Here is a 19,358-nt window from a genome sequence, read left to right on the forward strand (position 1 = left end):
ATTACCAATCAAACCTGTAAAAAGCAGATCTTCATGGCAGAGTAGTTGCAAAATCATATGCAGAAAAAGTATGTTAAAACTTTTGGTTCCAAAAGATTTTTCATTTAAAGACCAGCAACTTTATGGCTAATGTCTAGTACCTTCTGTCAAATAAATATCAATAAATGTCAATTAGATATAGATAATCCGTCGAGTTGCACAAAAAGTGAAGAGAAATTCACAGTGGATACATGTAAAATTTACAGCGGACAGATTTGAAATTTACAGCAGACAGATCAAACTTTGTGAACCTTTATTAAAAATAAGGGTGGCCATATAAATGAGTTGATTTTGAAAAATTTCTTTGCAGAACTTTAATTTGAGATAAATTATTAAAAATATGCAATTTAACTTGCCAACATTTTATTTCCTCTTTCATACTTTATATTTACGGAAGAACTTACCTTGACAGACTTTACTCTTAGATTGGAGGTTTTTTCACCAAGAACAAAGCTTATAGCATCCATTAAATTTGATTTGCCTGAACAAATAAAGCTCAAAGTATTAAAAATGAATTAGAACAGATCAATTAATTAATTAGATAACAATAACTGCTAAGAGTAGAAAAAACCAAATCAGAACTGAATTTTTTTTTATTTTATTTTATTTTTTATCTATTATTATTTTAAAGTACTTTTTAAAATAATAATATTTAATAGCAAGCAAATGGGATTACACAAGTCTAAAAAACATTCAAACTATCAAAACAACTGGTATGATTGAAATTTGTGTTAGACAAAAAGTTTAATACAAAGTTATAGGCTACAAACATGCACCACTAATAGGCTGTGACAAAAGCAAAGTATTATGAAAGGCAGAAAAATAAAAAGCTACACATCTACAATCGTCTAATCTTAACCTCACAAAAATATTTAATGATGTATTGAGATTAAATTGGCGAATTTCATCATTGAACATTTGAAACTCTTTTTGAGCATTCACTGGTCAGAGATACCATACTCAATGCACATGAAATTTAACATATTTATAAATGCTGGAAAGTAAAACAAGACTTTTAATACTAAACTAGTTTTTTTTTCTTGTAACTCTTGTAACTCTAAAGTTAAATTTTTTGAATTTAATTGTGTCATTTTCCTAAAATTTTTTTTTTATCTCATTAATTTTTTTATTAATCTAATCTGGTATTGGATAATTTATGTTTTATTTAAAAAAATGCATACAAAGTAAATCAAGTAGTATTACATATTAAGTCAAAAAATGAAAAAGGCTGGTTTTTTTTGTTTGTTTTTTCAATTAAATTGTAATATTTTCATGTTTCATATATTAAATCTATCACTTTTTCCTTTTAATCACATACAAATCACATTTTACAACACTTTTTGACACATCCCCATCTGTTTTCCAAATCTGGTAAACAGTTCAGAATATTCTAAAATTTTTTAAACACTCTACTACCATCAACTATCCCTTAAAGACTATACTGCAAACTCACCAACTCATTGTTTGTATTGAGGCAGTCAGTGTGTAAAGCAAGTTTAAACTAGGAATATACATGTTTAGAACAGGATTTAACAGATGACATTTGGGCTGCCTGTGTGTTCTGTCATGACTATTATTAATAAACAATTCAGTTAGAGTGAGAGCTGAACTAGTGCAGTGAAGTTACAACTATGTATCTGCTCAGAGTCTCCAGATAGGATGTCTGCACGGTGTCTCATAAAAGCAATATGGTTATTTTAGCAATGTGTTAAAAATATTAACAATATGTATATTTTAAAATATATGCTTAAAAGGTTGTCTCTGGAAAAACTTTTTACCATATCATTAATTCCAACAACCTTTTAAAACTAAATTTAGCATAATTAAAAGTGTAAGCACATTAATACGATATTTTTGGAATGATGACTACATAAAAATTCTTTTGTCAATTCAGGCAATGTGTTTAGTATTCACTTTTAAATCAAGAGCTTGCTTTACACTCATATTTAAAGGAAAGGTTTTATACAAAGTGTCTAACTTTTTTGAATTTTCTGTAAAAAATTTGACTTTTTTTAAAAAATCTAATTTTTGCAGACAAAAAATAGAGCAGTGATGTTCAACACCTAGTTCTTTTATTTTTTCTCTTTTGCTTCACTCTCCAAGGATCTCCCATTGATTATGGAGCTTTCCGGAAACAAAATGGGTACTTTTACTGGTCATAAGATTTCCTTGAAGTCATTGATATTCTTTTTCTATAAATGTATCATAAATTGTACTACAGTGTTTTAGTTTTTTCTTCATCTTTGAAACAAATATAACTAAATTAACCTTTACTTTATTTTTTCTTTGCTAATTTCTTCAGATCTCTTTGATTTCGTTTGGTAAATCCTTCTATAATTGTAATTTACCCACTATTCATGAATATTTGAAATAAGGTCTAATCTTTTCATTGTTATTGCTTTTAAGAACTGCCAATTAAATGAAATCATTCTTATGTTTGAAACATTTTTTAACAATTTATATAATTTTTTACTTTACACTGTTTAACTTTTAATAGTATTATTACTTTGAAAATTATCACATTAGGTTTCCTATGTTTGAGTAAATGTTACTTGTAGCAAAGCTATTACAAATATGTAGTACTTATCAAATAATAAATCATTATTCAATATTAACAATAAATATTTTAACAGACTTCCAAGTAGCATATGATGACAAAACTATGTTTCTTAAAAATATATTTGATACATTAAAACAAGTTATATTAACTCAACAAGTTATATAAACTCAAATTCAAGAAATACAAATGTCAATGAGTCCATAAAAGCTTTGTTTTCCGCCATTTTCCTTTGCTTTGATGCAATAAACTACTGTTAAAAAATGGCGGAAAACAAGGTTTTATGGATTTATTGACATTTTTACTTCTTCAATAACTCCCTATACTGCAGCAATCCCTTTATATTTTAAAAGTAAAAATGTTAATTAACTGAAGAAAAAAAGTATCTCTTTGGAACTCAGTGGAACATTTTTTTTAGCTGATATTTAAAACAAAAAAATATGTTTATGTTCTATTTTATTTTAGAAAATTCTTCTAATTTGAACAAAAAAAAATCAGATTGCAATTTTTTTTTTCAACATGCTTAAAATATATAGTTAAAAGATTATATTAAAAGTAAAAATAGACTTTTATTTAGATTAAAAAACCTCCATTTTTACTAAATAAAAATCTCTCATTTTTCTGATTTCTTTGAAAATAACGTTAAAATTTTTAACTTCTTTTAACCATAAAATATAAGCTTTAAGGTTAAAAGAAGTTAAAGTTTTAACATTATTTTATAAAACTGTTTTTACTTTTTAAATAAATAATTGCTGTAATTTATTATTATCAAAAAAGGGCACTATATTTACAAAAAGTTGTGAGGGATTTATTGCCATTTTTTTGTTGTGCTGCGTTTCAAGGCATAAAAATATTCTAATGTAGAAATTATTGAGAGATAGTAAATACTGATAAAAAATGGGTAGGGAAGAAAATAAGCAACAAAGTTCCCAAATTCAATACAACAGACGCTACCAAAGGATGGCAGCTATGCAGAGACAAACTCACTGAGCTTAAATTGAAAGTGAAACAGGAGATCATGAAAAATCATACAATTTTTATATTTAAATCATGAATCACCCACTATCAACCCTTTGGGAACACGATTAGATTTGATTTCATTATATAATTCCGACTGAATATACACAAAGCTGAAGCTTTAATTGAACTAAAGAACTTGGCTTTCCACATGCCAAGTACTTCAGTTCAATTAAAATCACAATATGCAGTGACAAAGCATGATTTCTAAAAGTAGATCTTTTAAGAAAAACTTGGTATTCTTGGATCAAAAGTTCTCTCTGTTGTTGGAGAAATTGGTACAACTCAATTAATTCAAAATCGCTAGTTTCAAAATTAATTCAAAATCGTAAGTTTTCCAATGGGTTGTATTGATTTTGAAAAAGTCTCTGCCAACAAAACAATATGTTGTTGACAGTCTCAACCAGTTCATCAAATTCAAGCAAAACTATACTAGTGGCCATAGAAATGGATACCCCTGTAATTTTTACCATTTTTCTTAGAAAAGTTGGCATATCATGCATTTGGTGGATTTAATTATTTATTTTTATATTTAAACCACGCCATCTATTATTTGGCTTATAGGAAATCGCAAATTTTAATCGTTAATATCAATTTTAAACATAATTATGGATTATTATTGTTAATTGGTGTCAAAAATGAGTCATTGCTCTGCTAATGGGTTTCTCTAGTAAAAAGTGAATGTCTCATTATTTTTGTGCTTTTGTAAAAATTAGTCTATTTATTGTGATGACTAATAGTTAATTACATTATTAATTAACATTTTTATCCATAACACTTTTAAGCTATAAATACAAGATCATTGTTTTGTAGTCATTTAGTTGAGTTTCAACAATTGCTGGTGAAAAGTCGACAGTGCTCTTGAAGATTTAGTGTGTTTTTTAAAATTGTACTTTTATTTACAATGGCGAAAGGATATTGAGCACCTACAAAGCAATGCAAAGCTGTTACATTACGTGGAGAAGGTTATTTGACATGGAAATTGCCAAAAAGTTGGGAAATGGAGCAACAAAATCTGGAGTGAGGAAGGTGTGGGAAAGGTTTAAGGCAACCAATATGTTCAAAAATATGCCAAGAAATGGAAAAATTAAGAAGAAAACTGCCAACGATGATAGGATGATAATGAGGCTTGCACTTAAGAACCGAAGAGCAACTTCAGCTGAAATTAAAAATGATTTAAAGGCCGCCAGAGTTTCGGTTAGTTCAAGAACAATTCGCCGAAGGCTTTTTGAAAATGGTTTAAAAGCAAGAAGACCCAGAAAAAAACCATATTTAAACAAAATACAACAAAAGAATCATTTGATTTGGGCAAAAGAACACAAGGAGTGGACAAAGGAAGACTGGGCAAGAGTTATTTGGAGCAATGAAAGCAAAATTTTTATTTTTGGAAGTGATGGAATCAATTATCTGAGAAGAAGGCCTGGTGAAGATCTTTTACCTTCCCATAAGTGTAATGGTGTGGGGATGCATGACCAGAGATGCTGTGGGTTGTATCCACATTGTGGATGGTATTTTAAACACCAAAAAATACCAAGAAAATATTTTAGAAGCCAAATTACTCCCATAGATTGATGATTTGTTTGAGGGCAAAACAGAAACCTGTGTGTTCCGGCAGGACAGTGCTACATGCCACACCGCAAAAACTGTCAAAAATTGGCTTAAAGCCAAAAAGATAAACGTTTTGAAGTGACCTGGAAACAGTCTGGACCTGAATCCAATAGAAAACCTGTAGTCTTGACTGAAAAAACTTGTAAGGAAAGAAAAACCTGTGAACAAGCGACAATTAATAGAGGCCATAATCAAGTCCTGGTTTCATGTGATCAGCACTGAAGATTTGGGCAAATTAGTGGACTCAATGCCTCGTAGGATTGCTGCAGTAATAAAAAATAATAGATATCCAACAAAATATTAAGTTTTTTTTTAATAAGCCATTTTTTTAATAACATGTTTTGTAAGCTGTAAAACGTAAATTTACCATAATTTGCCACTTTGTCATTAAATTGTTATATTTTTATATTAAAATTGTGAATTTTAATCAAAACTTTAGTTTTTTTAATCTAAACACATCAAAAAATAATCATCAATATAGAAAACCGCATAAATATGGTTATTTTCTTTTAAAAAACATACCAAAGCAAAGTTTTCATATATTTTGAAGGGGTGTCCATTCTTATGGTCACTAGTGTACATGCATCATAATTAGATAAAAATTTTATGCTGTAACAGATGTTGTTAATTTAACAAGGATATTCCATAATAATTGCCAGATTTTCTAATTTTGTCAAGAATCTTTACTATTGAGACAAAATTTGTTTAACCACGTTATTTTAGTTTAACAATATGGTTAATCTCTAATGATATAGATAATGCTATATGGATTTTTTGAAACAAGAACAGTTTTTGCATATGTTAATTTGTATAGCAATACCATTAAAGTAACCATATTGTTTTTATGAGAAACCCTGCTGGGATTTTTTTAGCTACTGATAATTAGATGAATAAATATGTATTAAGTTATAAAATACAATTTAACACTATTAAAATCTTAGAAATGACTCAGAGATTGTTAACAGTATTTGAACCTACAGGCTGATCAATATGCAATAAACTTCTACAAGATTATATTTCTGCTAATAATTATAACTATTTTTCTTTTAGCATATAAAACAATTGCATGAAGAAGATTTTGCACTAATACACTAATACTATACAACCCTGTTCTTTGATTTCTTCTGAAAATATGAAAGCAATCATAACTTCATACAGCCATCATCTGTAGGTTTTTAAAGTGGTGTGAAAGAAATTTTCTTAAAATGCATGCTTGTATGAAGCTGCAGAAATGTTAAGGAGATAAAAGGGTTATGTGGGAAGATAATGCGGAGGTTGGGCTTGAGATTGATGGCCTGGGATTACTTTGTTAGGAATGGGCAAGGTATAATCTTTAAAGGTTGTGTTTACCATCCTCAGTATATTCTATTATACAATATATCTCAATAAAGATTCTATTAGTGTGTAATAGTTAGCACTCTTTTGATTAATCTTTTTTTCTTTTTTTTTATCTTTACCCATGTAAAAACATATATTATTATTCAATTGTAATATCTGGTTCACATATGGTTATGAAGTAATAAACTGGTTGCTAGAATGATTTCTATAAATAACACAATTACAAATTAACTCACCACATCCATTTGGACCAATAATTGCAGAAAAACTTGAAAATCCAATTAAATGTTTTCCTTTGTATGATTTAAAATTTGTAATTTCAAGTCTTTCCAGGTAGCCTGGCATTTTATGACTTATCTATTAATATAAAAAATTCAAACCTGCAAAATAGGGAATTTACTTAACATATGAAATTGAAATGAAAAAACGGTGGTTCAAGACTAGTGAGGAAATAAATTGGAAACCAGTACTCAGCTAACAATCAGATATACTTTCTCTAGCTGAGTACTGCATGGCTATTTAAAAGTGACTTTTAATAAAAGAAAAAAATTCATTATATAATTTTCAATTACATTATTCAATTAACTAACAGTAATTCACTGTTTTGTGAACTTCTAAGTGAAAACTGTAATGAAAGTATTTCATCTTAAGCTACAGTTATTATTAAATGAAAAGTCACATGAATTGAACACTTCTAGATTGTTGTCACTAAATCTTTCCATAATTTACTGATATTATACTCGCCTCTGGCGGGAAAGATATTTGACACTTAAACGGACGCCGAATTCTTTTAACGCATTTTTGTGTAAATTTTACACTGTAAAACAACATATCGATGGCTCCGCGCAAAATCGGACTACCTGCAATCTCCGCGGAAAACATATTTGGCATATCTGCAATCTCCGCCAAAAACAAAATTGGCATATCTGCAATCTCCGCGTAAAACAAAATTGGACTATCTGCATTTTTGCCAGATACATTTTTGGACTATCTGCGTTTTTCGGGTGCATAAATTTTTGGTGGTGTTTCTTTAAATATTTGAAGTTTCTTATAAAGTTCTACAATTTTTTAAATAATAGCGATTATTTAAAAATTTATTAATAGCGATTATTTAAACACAAAACCTTGATCATAACTTGATTAAGTAATCAAGTAGTTTTAGTTAAGATAAATATGTTAAAAATAACTTATGTTATTGTTAATAATAATATAGCATATGTAACAAAACATTGTTATGTTACATACTAATTGCTAAATTCATCATACATACTTTGTCAATTTTATTTAGCCTTGTTGTTGTGACTAATAAGTTTAGATCAAATTAAATTCTTGTTATGTTATGTTGCAATGTTGCTAAGTGGTCTTTATACACAAGATCTGCATATAAATATATACAGGATGTCTGCGAAATCAGGGAAATGCCAGGGAATTCGGATATCTTCAAAAAAATCAGGGGATTATCAGAGAAATTAGGTTAAATTTTAGAAAAATCAGGAAAGATGAGTCTATCAAACTTATATAACTTAAATAAGTTGTATATAGTTCACGTTATCTAAAAGTTTATTTGGCAGATAGTTTTATGAACTTCTCTTGATATATTTAATGTGGGTTGCATTATTGTTTATATTTTTGCAGTTGAAGAGCATTTTTCTAAACGAGAAATAGGTAAATATCAGAGGAAAGCTAGGGAAATCCAACTTATAATATTGGCAGACACCCTGTGTGTATATATATATATATATATATATATATATATATATATATATATATATATATATATATATATATATATATATATATATATATATATATATATATATATAAGCTATGTTAGTGTATTCTATAAATAGAGTGCTCAATGGTCTTAAAGAGCAGAGCAGTAATAAATTAGTAAAAACACTTATCTAATTTTTTCTTCCACAACTTGTTTCACCATCAATAAGTAATCAGGAAGGTTAACAAATTAATCATTAGTTAACATGTTATATATTAACCTTATATATTTATAAACTTATCTTTCACCATCACTAGGTTCATCAGACTTCCTGATGAACCTACTGATGGTAAAACAAGCTGTCAAAGAAAAAATTAGATAAGTATTTTTGCTAATTTATATATATATATACATATATATATATATACACATATCACAATAATTTTGTGTATATATAAATATATGTATGTATATATATATACTATACGTGTATATATAAATATATGTATGTATATATATATATGTATGTATGTATATATATGTATATATATATATACATACATATATTTATATATACACATATATACACACACACATTTATAAATATATATATATATATATATATATATATATATATATATATATATATATATATATATATATATATATTGTAACCTAGATCGTAACTAACAAAATTATTGTTATTAACCTATTTTTGTTCATTAAGCAATCAAACTATGTGGAGTTTTCTTTGTTGTCTACTTAAAACCACTCTTTTTTGGAGATGCTACTTAACTGAACACAAACTAGTTAAAAACTCATGCATGAGTATTAAACATTATGGTTTCCAACTTTTCTTAAACTTGGTTTATCAATAATTAGGATCAAAATCCAACTGAACCTAAGATTCAGTTGGATTTGAGCTCTAAACCATTAAACATTGGTTTAATCAGATGTCACCTCAACTGCAGTGATGATCAAACAATTTTGGTCCAATTATATTTGATAATTTTTACATATCCAAGACTTTGGGATGTAATGATATATAAAAAAGGGTTGTAATTTTTTTACTATGATAGTAATAACTATGATACAATCAAAAATAGCTGTATTTTTTCTATAAAAGAATAATTACAAAATAACAAAAAACTGCTGTTTTAAATAAACATATCCTTAACTTGCACATTGATCTGAATATCAGGCTTTTATTACTTTTACAGTATACCCAATATAATAAATTATCACATTTGTAATAGACAATATTAATTACTTGAATTTAAATTATAGTCACATTTAGGTAACTTTTAACTTTAGAAATTATAATTTAACATACAAACACAACTTATCTAAAAACATCTATAATTTTGTAGTCCTAACATATTTTTACGATCTAACATATTTTATTTGACGATAGCAATAATACACTTGAATTAATTAATTTTGTAAGCTAAACGAACCAACTTGTTATTTTCACATTTAACCAAAACATGACTGATTGCTATATGCTATATAGTATACCTATATAATATAGATAACACAGTAACACTACTTTTTTTTTTCTGTTGAAAATAGACAAACTTGAAAAACACCAAACAATGTTTCGAATAAGCCTCGTAAAACTGTAAAACGTTTTCTTAATCCAGCAGCATTTTAATTTCAAATTAAATTTGAATACATAAAATTGGTTTTGTGATCAGCTACACTTTGATCAATTCATGATGTGTATACGCTTACTAAGTTCAGACTTGAGATTAAAGTAGATGCAGACTGTTCTTATTTTAGCCGCTAAAATGATGTTCTAAAAATATTGTAAATTTTTCATTTGCATTAACATACCATATGTCATATAACTATTTAAAATAATTACTTCTAAACAAAATCAAATGTGGCAAGTGAAACTTTGTGTTAAAACTTAAACAGATTTATATCTCAGGAATAGATGGAAAATAATGCAATTACTGTCTTCTTATTAACAACTTATTTCATGAGATCTGCCATTTGTAGTGAAATCATATTTTGACAAGGCGCATAATTTCATGCAATAAAAACTTTGAACGCCCGGAGAATGCAGATAGTTCAAAAATAAAGCTGGCGGAAAATGCAGATAGTCCAATTTTGTTTTACGCGGAGATTGCAGATATGCCAATTTTGTTTTTGGCGGAGATTGCAGATAGTCCGATTTTGCGCGGAGCCATCGATATATTTTATATACAAGATGTTTAATTTGGGCGTTTTTATTGGACGAAAAGTGAAGCCGCCTTTTTTTGTTTACAAATTTAATCCGCCATTTGTAATAAGGGCAAGAGCTACGTCCGACGAGCGAAATAAAAGTAAAAATGAATGTTGAGAGCAACTAAATTTCTCAATAAATTAAAGATACTTCAAAAGCTCGTTTTAATAATGACTTAAATAAGTAAAAAATAATCGCTGCAAAGAACCGAGTGCTTTAATGTAGTAAACTTCTCACGTTTTAATGCGATTGTCCACATTTTGCAAAATTCTTAGTTAAGAACTGGAAATCTGTGAAAAAATGTCAACTTCTTTCATATATCTATTAGAACAACCATACGCAGCTCATGAATTCACTGTTTTAATGCTAACTTTTAAAATGTCATATAGGTAAATAAGCTTTTTGCCCGAATTAGAAATGGCTTCCACGGCTTCACTTTTCGGATTGAAGTTAGACATCTAGTATATACAATATATCATTGGAGTAAAAGTAATCTTCATACTTGCTTAATTAACATTTTATGTTAATACCCCATTCACACTAAATTTCTTTAAAAAAAACAACCATGCTAAACGTAAAGTAAATTTTATTTAAAGCGCCATTTAAACGGGGTATTAAAGGCTATGATTAAACCGTATTTTTTTGTTAGTATAAAATTTGAAAACCCAAGTGAAAAAAACGCTAGTGAATTAAAGTTTTATATTCAGTCAGAACTTTTCTTGATTATATATCTTGAAAAGCTTCCACAAAATGTTTTGTTTCTTTTGTACTGATAAAATGACTCCTAAACTGACAAAATGCGTCTTTAAAACTACATCCTTTAAAACTTTATCCTTTAAAGCTATATCCTTTAAAACTATATCCTTTAAAACTATATCCTTTAAACTTTATCTAAACTTTATTTACCAATAACTGAAAGTTGTTTTTTTTTTTAAAGAGAATTAAAAATGTTGTCTAGTTTTAGCTATTAATACAGCAAGAATTTGTAAAACTAACTATTGTGTTACTCTTTTATTACATTTTTACATCTGAACTCTTTTTATTTATAGTTTTTTCAACTGTTTAAATTTGGGATGATTACGCTTAGAAGTTAATTTATTTTCAAGACATAAAGCAATATGAAAGTTTCTAAAAGGTCGTAAATAAATGCTGAATCGATTTTGAACTTTACAAAGATATAGGTAAGTTTCTCAAAGCGAAATCAGAAGTTGCTTACTGAAGACCATTTGCAACTCCCCCTCCCCTCCCCCCAATACTACTAGCCCAAACATCATTGCCAAGCTTTTTTTCCTGAAGGAACCATGAAAATAATGCTAATCTTCTAATTTTCAAATATATTGATTACCACTTCATTTCGATAAGTGAGGAAGTTCTATTTTTAAACGGAAAAGAAATTAACTTTTATCCTCTAAGAATAGAAAATATCTGGCAATTTAGTCAAATTGTTAAACTATTAAAAAAACGATAAGTTGCCTTTTAAGATCTAAAGTCTAAATTTTAATATCTAAATCTTTTTCATGAACAAGAGAAAAAAAAAACAATATTTATAAACCTCATGATTTAAATTTGATTTAAAATTAATTATGTGTTTATTTAGATTAATGTTAATGTAAAAGTTGACAACAAAAAAATTTATATAACCTCGAAAATGATTAAATCTTTATTTTTAACACGAATTTATTACAAAGATATTATACATTATGCTTCTTTTAATTTAGCTGGCACATTAATTACATTTTGGCAAAAATCATTTTGTGATCACTAAACTTAAAAACAGTTTAAAATACTTTTAGTTAACCATTTTTTATTCAATTGGACGAAGAAAGTACACAAATAAGAAAAATCAGTTTAAACTGGTCAAGTTTCTTTTTTATTGATGGAGCGTTACAATTTATAAAGACCAAACTAATTAGACTAACTTAGTGATTTTCGATAAGGATGTGAAAATCATGAAAATATTTTGAGATTTGATTTGATTCCTCTAAATGCAACTTATTTGTGTCTACCACTAGACATTTCTATATTCTGCCCAATCAAGATAACTTTGTACGTAATTTTGCCCTGGCGTAAGTTGGATATTCCTTACCCAACTAAAATGCCAAAAGTAAAATTTCCCTTACTGCAATAAACTTTGTTAACTTAAGGCACAAATGCCAATTCGCACTTTAAAACTTATCTAAATAGTAGCCGATGGTCATTTTTAAATGCCTCCTGTCAAAAAAAGCTCTAACTTTAAGAACAAATATTGAGTAAATTAATTAGTTGTCTAATATTTGTTACGTCTCCCTCAAGCATATAACTATTTATATATTTTATTACATATATTACTTGAAATATATGTAAAAATGTATGTATGTATATATATATATATACTATATAAAATAATAAAACTCGTTTTATACAACTTCCAAAACAAAACGTACTCTAATTTTTTCAATCTTTTTATTATCTCATTTACATAATTCGTATTTACATAATACGTAATTATCACTCTCAGCAATATTAACCCAAAATTGAATAAAAAAGTTATCTTTTCATGAGATACTAAATCATGCTACATTTTTTAGTATCTCATACTTTTCAAAAGGACTCAACAGAGGGGTGATGCTTGATTTCACGCTTTAAATATTTTACCAACAACTTTTTGATACGAGAGCTACATTTATATAATTACGTGAGCCGAGAGCCTCATTCAAAGTTTCGCTAAAAAAACTTTTGTTTCTTTGAAGAAATTTACAAAAACATTTTTAAAATTGCATGTGCTGTCAATTAAGTATCCTATAGTACTTCATAATATGAAATTTATTTTTCTAAATAAATGAATTTTTCTAAATAAATAAATTTCATAATATTAAATATCATACGACAAAATAAAATTTTTAAAGAGCTTTGTATATAGATTTTTGCATATAGTTGTAATGAGTTTAAAAAAATTTAAAAAGAGTATAAAAAAAATTTAAAAAGTAGAAAAAAGTATTTTACAAAGCAAAAACTTTAAGTTTAAGCTTGTTTATAATGTCAAACTATCCTGAGTGTTTCAAAAAATACATTTTAAACAAGCTAAATAGAAATGTAAATAAAAAAACTTTGTAAAACAACTTTTTCAATGAACATCCATCAAAACTCAGATCACTGTAAAATTAAAATTGAATTGCTAAAAATCATTTTTACAACCATCAAATTAATTTTTCATCAAAAAGATTCAGATAAAAAAACAGAAGCTTTTTTTTTATGTAATGTATGAAATATTTGTACAAAACACCTTTAGAGAATTCTTTATGCTTAATAATTTAAGAAAGTTATTTCAAATTCAATCGGCACTAAGATGCTGAACTCAACAAGAAAGTTTCTTAAAATTTGGTTTCAAGCTTGTTGTTGCAACTCTGAAAAATGCTTAATGGTTAGATTTGTATGAATATTTGATTTGACTGATTTTAGAGTGGAAGAAAAGGTTTTAGTAGGCATTAAATCAAATATTTTAACAATTTTTTAGTAAAGAATACTTAACCTTTAATCCAAAAAACAAGATTTACTACAAAGACAATTTAAGTGTATGCAAATCTTTAAACCTGTTTTAAAAGTTTCTTTTAAGTTCTGTGATTTTCCCCAGTATTTATTAGAAATAATTATCTTCTTCAATTGGGGAAAAATTTAAAGGTTTTTAAACTAAGATCTCTCTGAAAAAAGGTAAATTTTTTTTGAAAACTAGTAACAGCTTGACCAAGATCAATTATACTTTTTTTTTCTCCTGAAGAGACAAATTCAGTTTTTGTAAATTTTTCAAAAAATCATCAAAAATTTCCAATGCCTTGTTCTTTTCAATCAAAAAAAAAAAAAAAATTTGGTTCTAACAATTCTACAAGCCTTTTAAAAACATTAGTACTTGAAAACCACCTTATAGCACAGTTGAATGACATTAATAAAATGTTTAAACTTCTTGTGATTTTTTGCATCTAATTAAATATGTTTTACAATTTCCATCACTGATTTTAGAACAATTGGAAAATTAAAATGTTTTGCTGCTAAACGTTTTCCATAAATCACACAATGAATTGGAATAAACTCTGAATACTTAAAATCACCTTTGAAAGAAGCCAACAAGTCCACATGTTTGCCAATAAGTTGATGAAATGTATGAATGTTGTCTTTAGCAACATTCATACATTTCATCAACTTATTGGCAAGTACGTGTTAGTAGGAGCATCGGTTTTAAGGATTACTGTTTTACGGAGATCTTTTAAGTCAACTTAATGAGTTTTGTCTTTTAGCTCAATCAAGTCAAGTAATTCTTCTTTTGCAAGTACATTTTATGTTATATTTAATAAATACTCCCATTGTGTTTTATCTTAAATATCTATTGAATCATCCAGAGCAAACTTTAATGCATCACAGTTTAAAGTTGTTTAACAACTGCTGTTCAACTTCAACAATAATCTGGGATATATTCTTCATTTAGGTATATATTGAGAAATATTCGGAGTTAGAAAGTACTCTCTCAAACTTGGCTTTTGTAAGAATTTGGAATGAAGTCATCTACAAAATGAAAGAATTTTCAATTGATAAAAACACTTCAAATTTGTTAAATTAAAAACAAATATAAACGCTTTTTTGCTCAAAGATTAGTTACCGTGAACACGTGCAAAATTAAAAACAAAATACAATTAACGCGCATTGGGTACTTGTCATGACCATAATGTGAGAGCGGCGTTTTTAATAAGTAATGTTTATCTGCTTGCTTGTATGAAGCTGCAGAAATGTTAAGGAGATATGAATACAAGGGTTATGTGGGAAGATGATGCGGAGGTTGGGCTTGAGATTGATGACCTGGGATTACTTTGTTAGGAATGGGCAAGGTATAATCTTTAAAGGTTGTGTTTACCGTCCTCAGTATATTCTATTATACAATATATCTCAATAAAGATTCTATTAGTGTGTAATGGTTAGCACTCTTTTATTAATTACACTTATAAAATAAAAATAATACTCTTTTATAATTACTTGCAGTGCTCGATACTTTTTTTTTTATCAACTACTTAAAAATTCCGTCTTCCTCTCACTCTAACTACTATCTCCGTAATCTGCTTCTCCGTAAGACACTATTTTTTGAACTTTTAAAGTTTTTGTTTGGTTTCGGTTGCGATACTTATTCATCGTTTATTTATATGGCAAGTTTATGAGTCTTCGTATTTACATCTTTTCCCAGCTGTTTTCAATTTTTCTTCTTTCTGTTTTATCATTTACTTACATGACAGGTTGATGCATCATCGTGTGTTGTTCCCGATCGTTTATTTTAACTTTTTTTCTTTTCGTTTTATCGTTTCTTTATCTGGCAGGTTGAATAAGTCTTCGTGTGTACGCCATTTCTCAGTTGTTGTTTTTAAATTAATTCTCCCTCCTCACAATAAAATTTATTGATAACAAGTTTAGAGAAATGATCTAATCTTTAAGTTAAGTTAGTTAAATATAAAGATATTACAGCTCAAGCAACTTCAAATAAGTTAAAGCAAATTAAAGATAAAGTTGAACTAAAATCAGTATAATATACATAAAAGAAAATTGCAATTTAATTGGAATATGATTGTATTTCAAATGGTTTTCGATAATAAATTTTTCAAAGGTTTGTTTTACAGTTAATAAATATTACAAACTACATCACCAATTAAAGTCATTATTTGGAAAGCTGTTGATTAAATTGCTTGATAAAAAACTGTTGATTAAATTAATCTGAGGTGTGCGAACTCTTCTTTAAAGGCATTTTAATTACAATTCAATCTTCTTTTAAGTCTCTCGTCAAAGATATAAACATCGATTACAGTTAGCCTTCGATGGAGTTAGTTGTGTTTTCCCCCGAAATTCTGATTGTGACATTTAACTTTGAAATCCGCAATCTTTACAAGCTGCGTTTATTCTTATTTTTAAAAAACTTTTCTCTGCGAAAGACTTGAAGTGTGTTTTCTTTTGAGTTGAACCAAATAATCTTTATTTTGTAAGAATAAACAATTGTCAAAAGAAGAAAATTAGCAACATTGGTTTTCAACCACGATATCAAGATAAAGTCATCCGGATCTGACATGCTTAGTCCGATAGGAATCACTGCAATTGTTACAAGAGTATAAGAAAATATCCCGAATGCATCATACTTTGCATTATTAAATTTACTAGGTAGATTTCTACCTTTGAAAGATTGAAAAGCACATAAAGTTAAAACTATAAGGGTAGCACTTACATCAGCGATTGAAAACGGTCGCGTGTTACAAGTCTTAAAAACTTTAGAAGCAGTCCAATATAATTCTTCTGCCACAGTTAAAGGGTATGTACTTTGAATGACAAAGATGATCAAAACATATATCAACATTGTACATACAAACACTAAACATTCCTTTAACCTTAAACGGATCTTGTCTTTTTTTGTCATTTTATGTAAAATACTAAACACTGATACAAGGTGGCTGACTTTTACTGATGTCAATGTAATAATTGTAAAGTACAACAGCCCGCTGATGTAAGTTCGTATAATGCATTTGGCTTGCGTTTGTTCTCCTAAAACTAAAAACGGAAGAAAAAACAAAACAAGATGCGTTACCATCTGCACCATCGATAGCCGAAAGTTTGAAGAACGAACAACAGGTGTATTTCTTTTCACAACGAATGTTATGATAAAAATAGCTGTTACTATCGCACCAAATATAGATGTAAAGCTTGCAGCAATTAGGTATGCGTTTCCACCTTTCTTTTGAAAACTCCAATAAACGCGAGTAAGCTTCACACACTCAGATTGTTGAGAGTTCGGATACTCCTCACCTTGACATGCTTCGCATTTGTGTTGCCCGGTTTCAGCCTTCACTTGATTTTCTGGACACTTTACACAAACCCAGCAGCAGGTTTGCTGAGAATCGTTAACGGCGTACTGACCAGCAGGGCAAGGTTGCGAACAATACGAGTCTAACTTCAAAGAAACAAGCGCTGCTTTATTCGACATTTGGAATCCATCCCCTGGCGACCAGTGTGCAAAACTTATAAACCTTGACTCGTTTACCAAATAAAAGTCGTATCGTGCAGATTTCGGATTGTTTTCGTCATCAAAACTAAAAGTTGTGTTTTGCAATGTAGACACTTGCACTTCTTTGATTTTCTTATTGAAAGCGTCTCGATTTTTTGAAAGATCAATCGTACACTCATCCGATTTACAAACATCTTTTTGGTAGTTTTCTAATGCGTTAGCGAAAACATCTACAGCAATCTGTACAGCATTGGCAAGTACATAAGTAAATTTATAATCTAAGTCAAAAATACGTGTAGTAGGTTTGTTTTTATTGCCTTTTTTATCAAAGACTACTTTCAACCAAGGATCTGCATCGCCGTATGTTAGGTTTAAAAAGTATTCCTTGAACTCTTCATCAATTCCTAAAGACGAGAGAACTAACACAACTGTTCCGTTGAATGATGATTTCAGTTTTAGAATTAACGGATCCAGTTGATTTGCTTCGCTTATCACCCATGTTTTGTTCGATAGCTCTTTAAAAGAATTCGCTTCTCCAAGAAACCCCAAAACTTGATTAAGATATCCCCACATTATGATGACATTCGCAGAGTTCTTTAAACTTGAAGCAACTTTTTTATATTCATCTTTATTTATTGCTTCACTAAAAAGCGCATTGATACTAACACATATATTGTGTTTTTTAAACTTCTCACTCAATATTTGAGCGCCTGTTCTACCATAAGTATTATCAATCGCCAAAATCGACACGTAAGTCCAGTTAAAGAAACGCATCAAGTTGGCAATAGCATCTGCTTGATAATTGTCCGGAGGAATCGTACGGTAGAAGTTTGGATATAAAGATTTGTCACTCAGTTCAACGCTAGTTGCACTGTTACTAATGAGTGTTAAGTTATAGAAGGCGGAAGTAAGTTGGTGGACGAAGATTGAGTTTGTCGACTCCTGTAGGCCAACAATACCCAAGAGTACATCATTTGACATCACGTTTTTAGAGCAAACGCATTTACTTTCGTTTGAATCTAAACATTCGTGAATAAAGTAAAGAGAATTGATGGTAGCATTTGCTAAAAGATTAAGAGAAATGTCAATACCAGTGTCATATATCTGATATCCAATTAAATCTTTTCCCAAACGTTCATTTGCTTTTTTAATAGTATATTTCATTGACTCTACCATTAAAACGGTTATAAAATCTGTGTCCTCTGTCATGCAGCTGCCAACACTAAACATACCAACTATTTTAAATGTTCCTCTACTTTCTAGCTTTGATCGAATGCATGCCTTACAAATTCTTATTTGAGTTAACATAAATAACATCATTTTTATGAAGATTTGATTTAAGCGCATAATGCTTTACGAATGTTAAAGCATTTAGCACAACTTCTGTTTAAAAAATAAAGTTTAGACGTTTCGATGGTTTAATGCGATTCCTTATTTTATTGCTTGTATTATTTTTATAATAAGATTTTGGTAGTTTACTGAGCAAACTAAAAAATACGTATGAAACAAATCCTCGTGTAAGGAAAGGAAATTCTTTCAGTTTTCATACTTCTTTTAAAGCCATTTAAAAAGGATTTTCATGGATTATTGATATGATTTTTTTGTTTTTATGTAAAAACAAAGTTATCTCTTTTATCCTTTTTGTCAGCTTATTTTACCGCAATTTGAAGTGCTATTTTGTCTTGTGAAAAAAACCTTTAACTCTTTTCAGTTGAATATATAACCAATAATTGATCTCTGAATTAATGAGTCAAATATTACTGGCATAAATGAGTTTTTTATGTCAGTGGATGTACAAAAATGGGTTTTGTATGTCAGTATGATGTAATAGAAAAAAACGCAATTCACAAATCTA

The 19,358-nt window shown here is 28.4% G+C and overlaps 2 protein-coding genes across 3 annotated transcripts in view; both read right to left on the reverse strand.

The window, feature by feature from the left end:
* LOC145182106 (structural maintenance of chromosomes protein 1A-like) overlaps positions 1 to 7,292 on the reverse strand; it is a 30,175-nt gene extending 22,883 nt beyond the window's left edge. The window contains exons 1-2 of one of the 2 annotated variants that reach the window (XM_090080595.1): positions 6,796 to 7,292; positions 444 to 520 (exon numbers count right to left, since the gene is read on the reverse strand). In XM_090080595.1, the coding sequence (XP_089936721.1) occupies positions 444 to 520; positions 6,796 to 6,904 (186 nt within the window). In that variant the 5' untranslated portion in view covers positions 6,905 to 7,292. The remainder of the gene's footprint in view (positions 1 to 443; positions 521 to 6,795) is intronic. The other variant, XM_090080596.1, reaches the window with a different exon arrangement.
* Positions 7,293 to 15,925: 8,633 nt separating this feature from the next.
* Positions 15,926 to 19,004, reverse strand: LOC145187126 (metabotropic glutamate receptor 3-like). The gene is made up of 2 exons (XM_090080605.1): positions 18,595 to 19,004; positions 15,926 to 18,522 (listed from the first exon to the last, which is right to left on the reverse strand). The coding sequence occupies exons 1-2, from the start codon at positions 18,848 to 18,850 to the stop codon at positions 16,394 to 16,396; spliced, it is 2,385 nt and encodes a 794-aa protein (XP_089936731.1). The 5' UTR covers positions 18,851 to 19,004; the 3' UTR covers positions 15,926 to 16,393.
* Positions 19,005 to 19,358: the final 354 nt, after the last annotated feature.

Source organism: Hydra viridissima, unplaced genomic scaffold (genome assembly GCF_058129835.1).
Source record: "Hydra viridissima isolate aposymbiotic clone 2 unplaced genomic scaffold, HvirCarnegie_v1 scaffold_2, whole genome shotgun sequence".
NCBI lineage: Eukaryota > Metazoa > Cnidaria > Hydrozoa > Anthoathecata > Hydridae > Hydra > Hydra viridissima.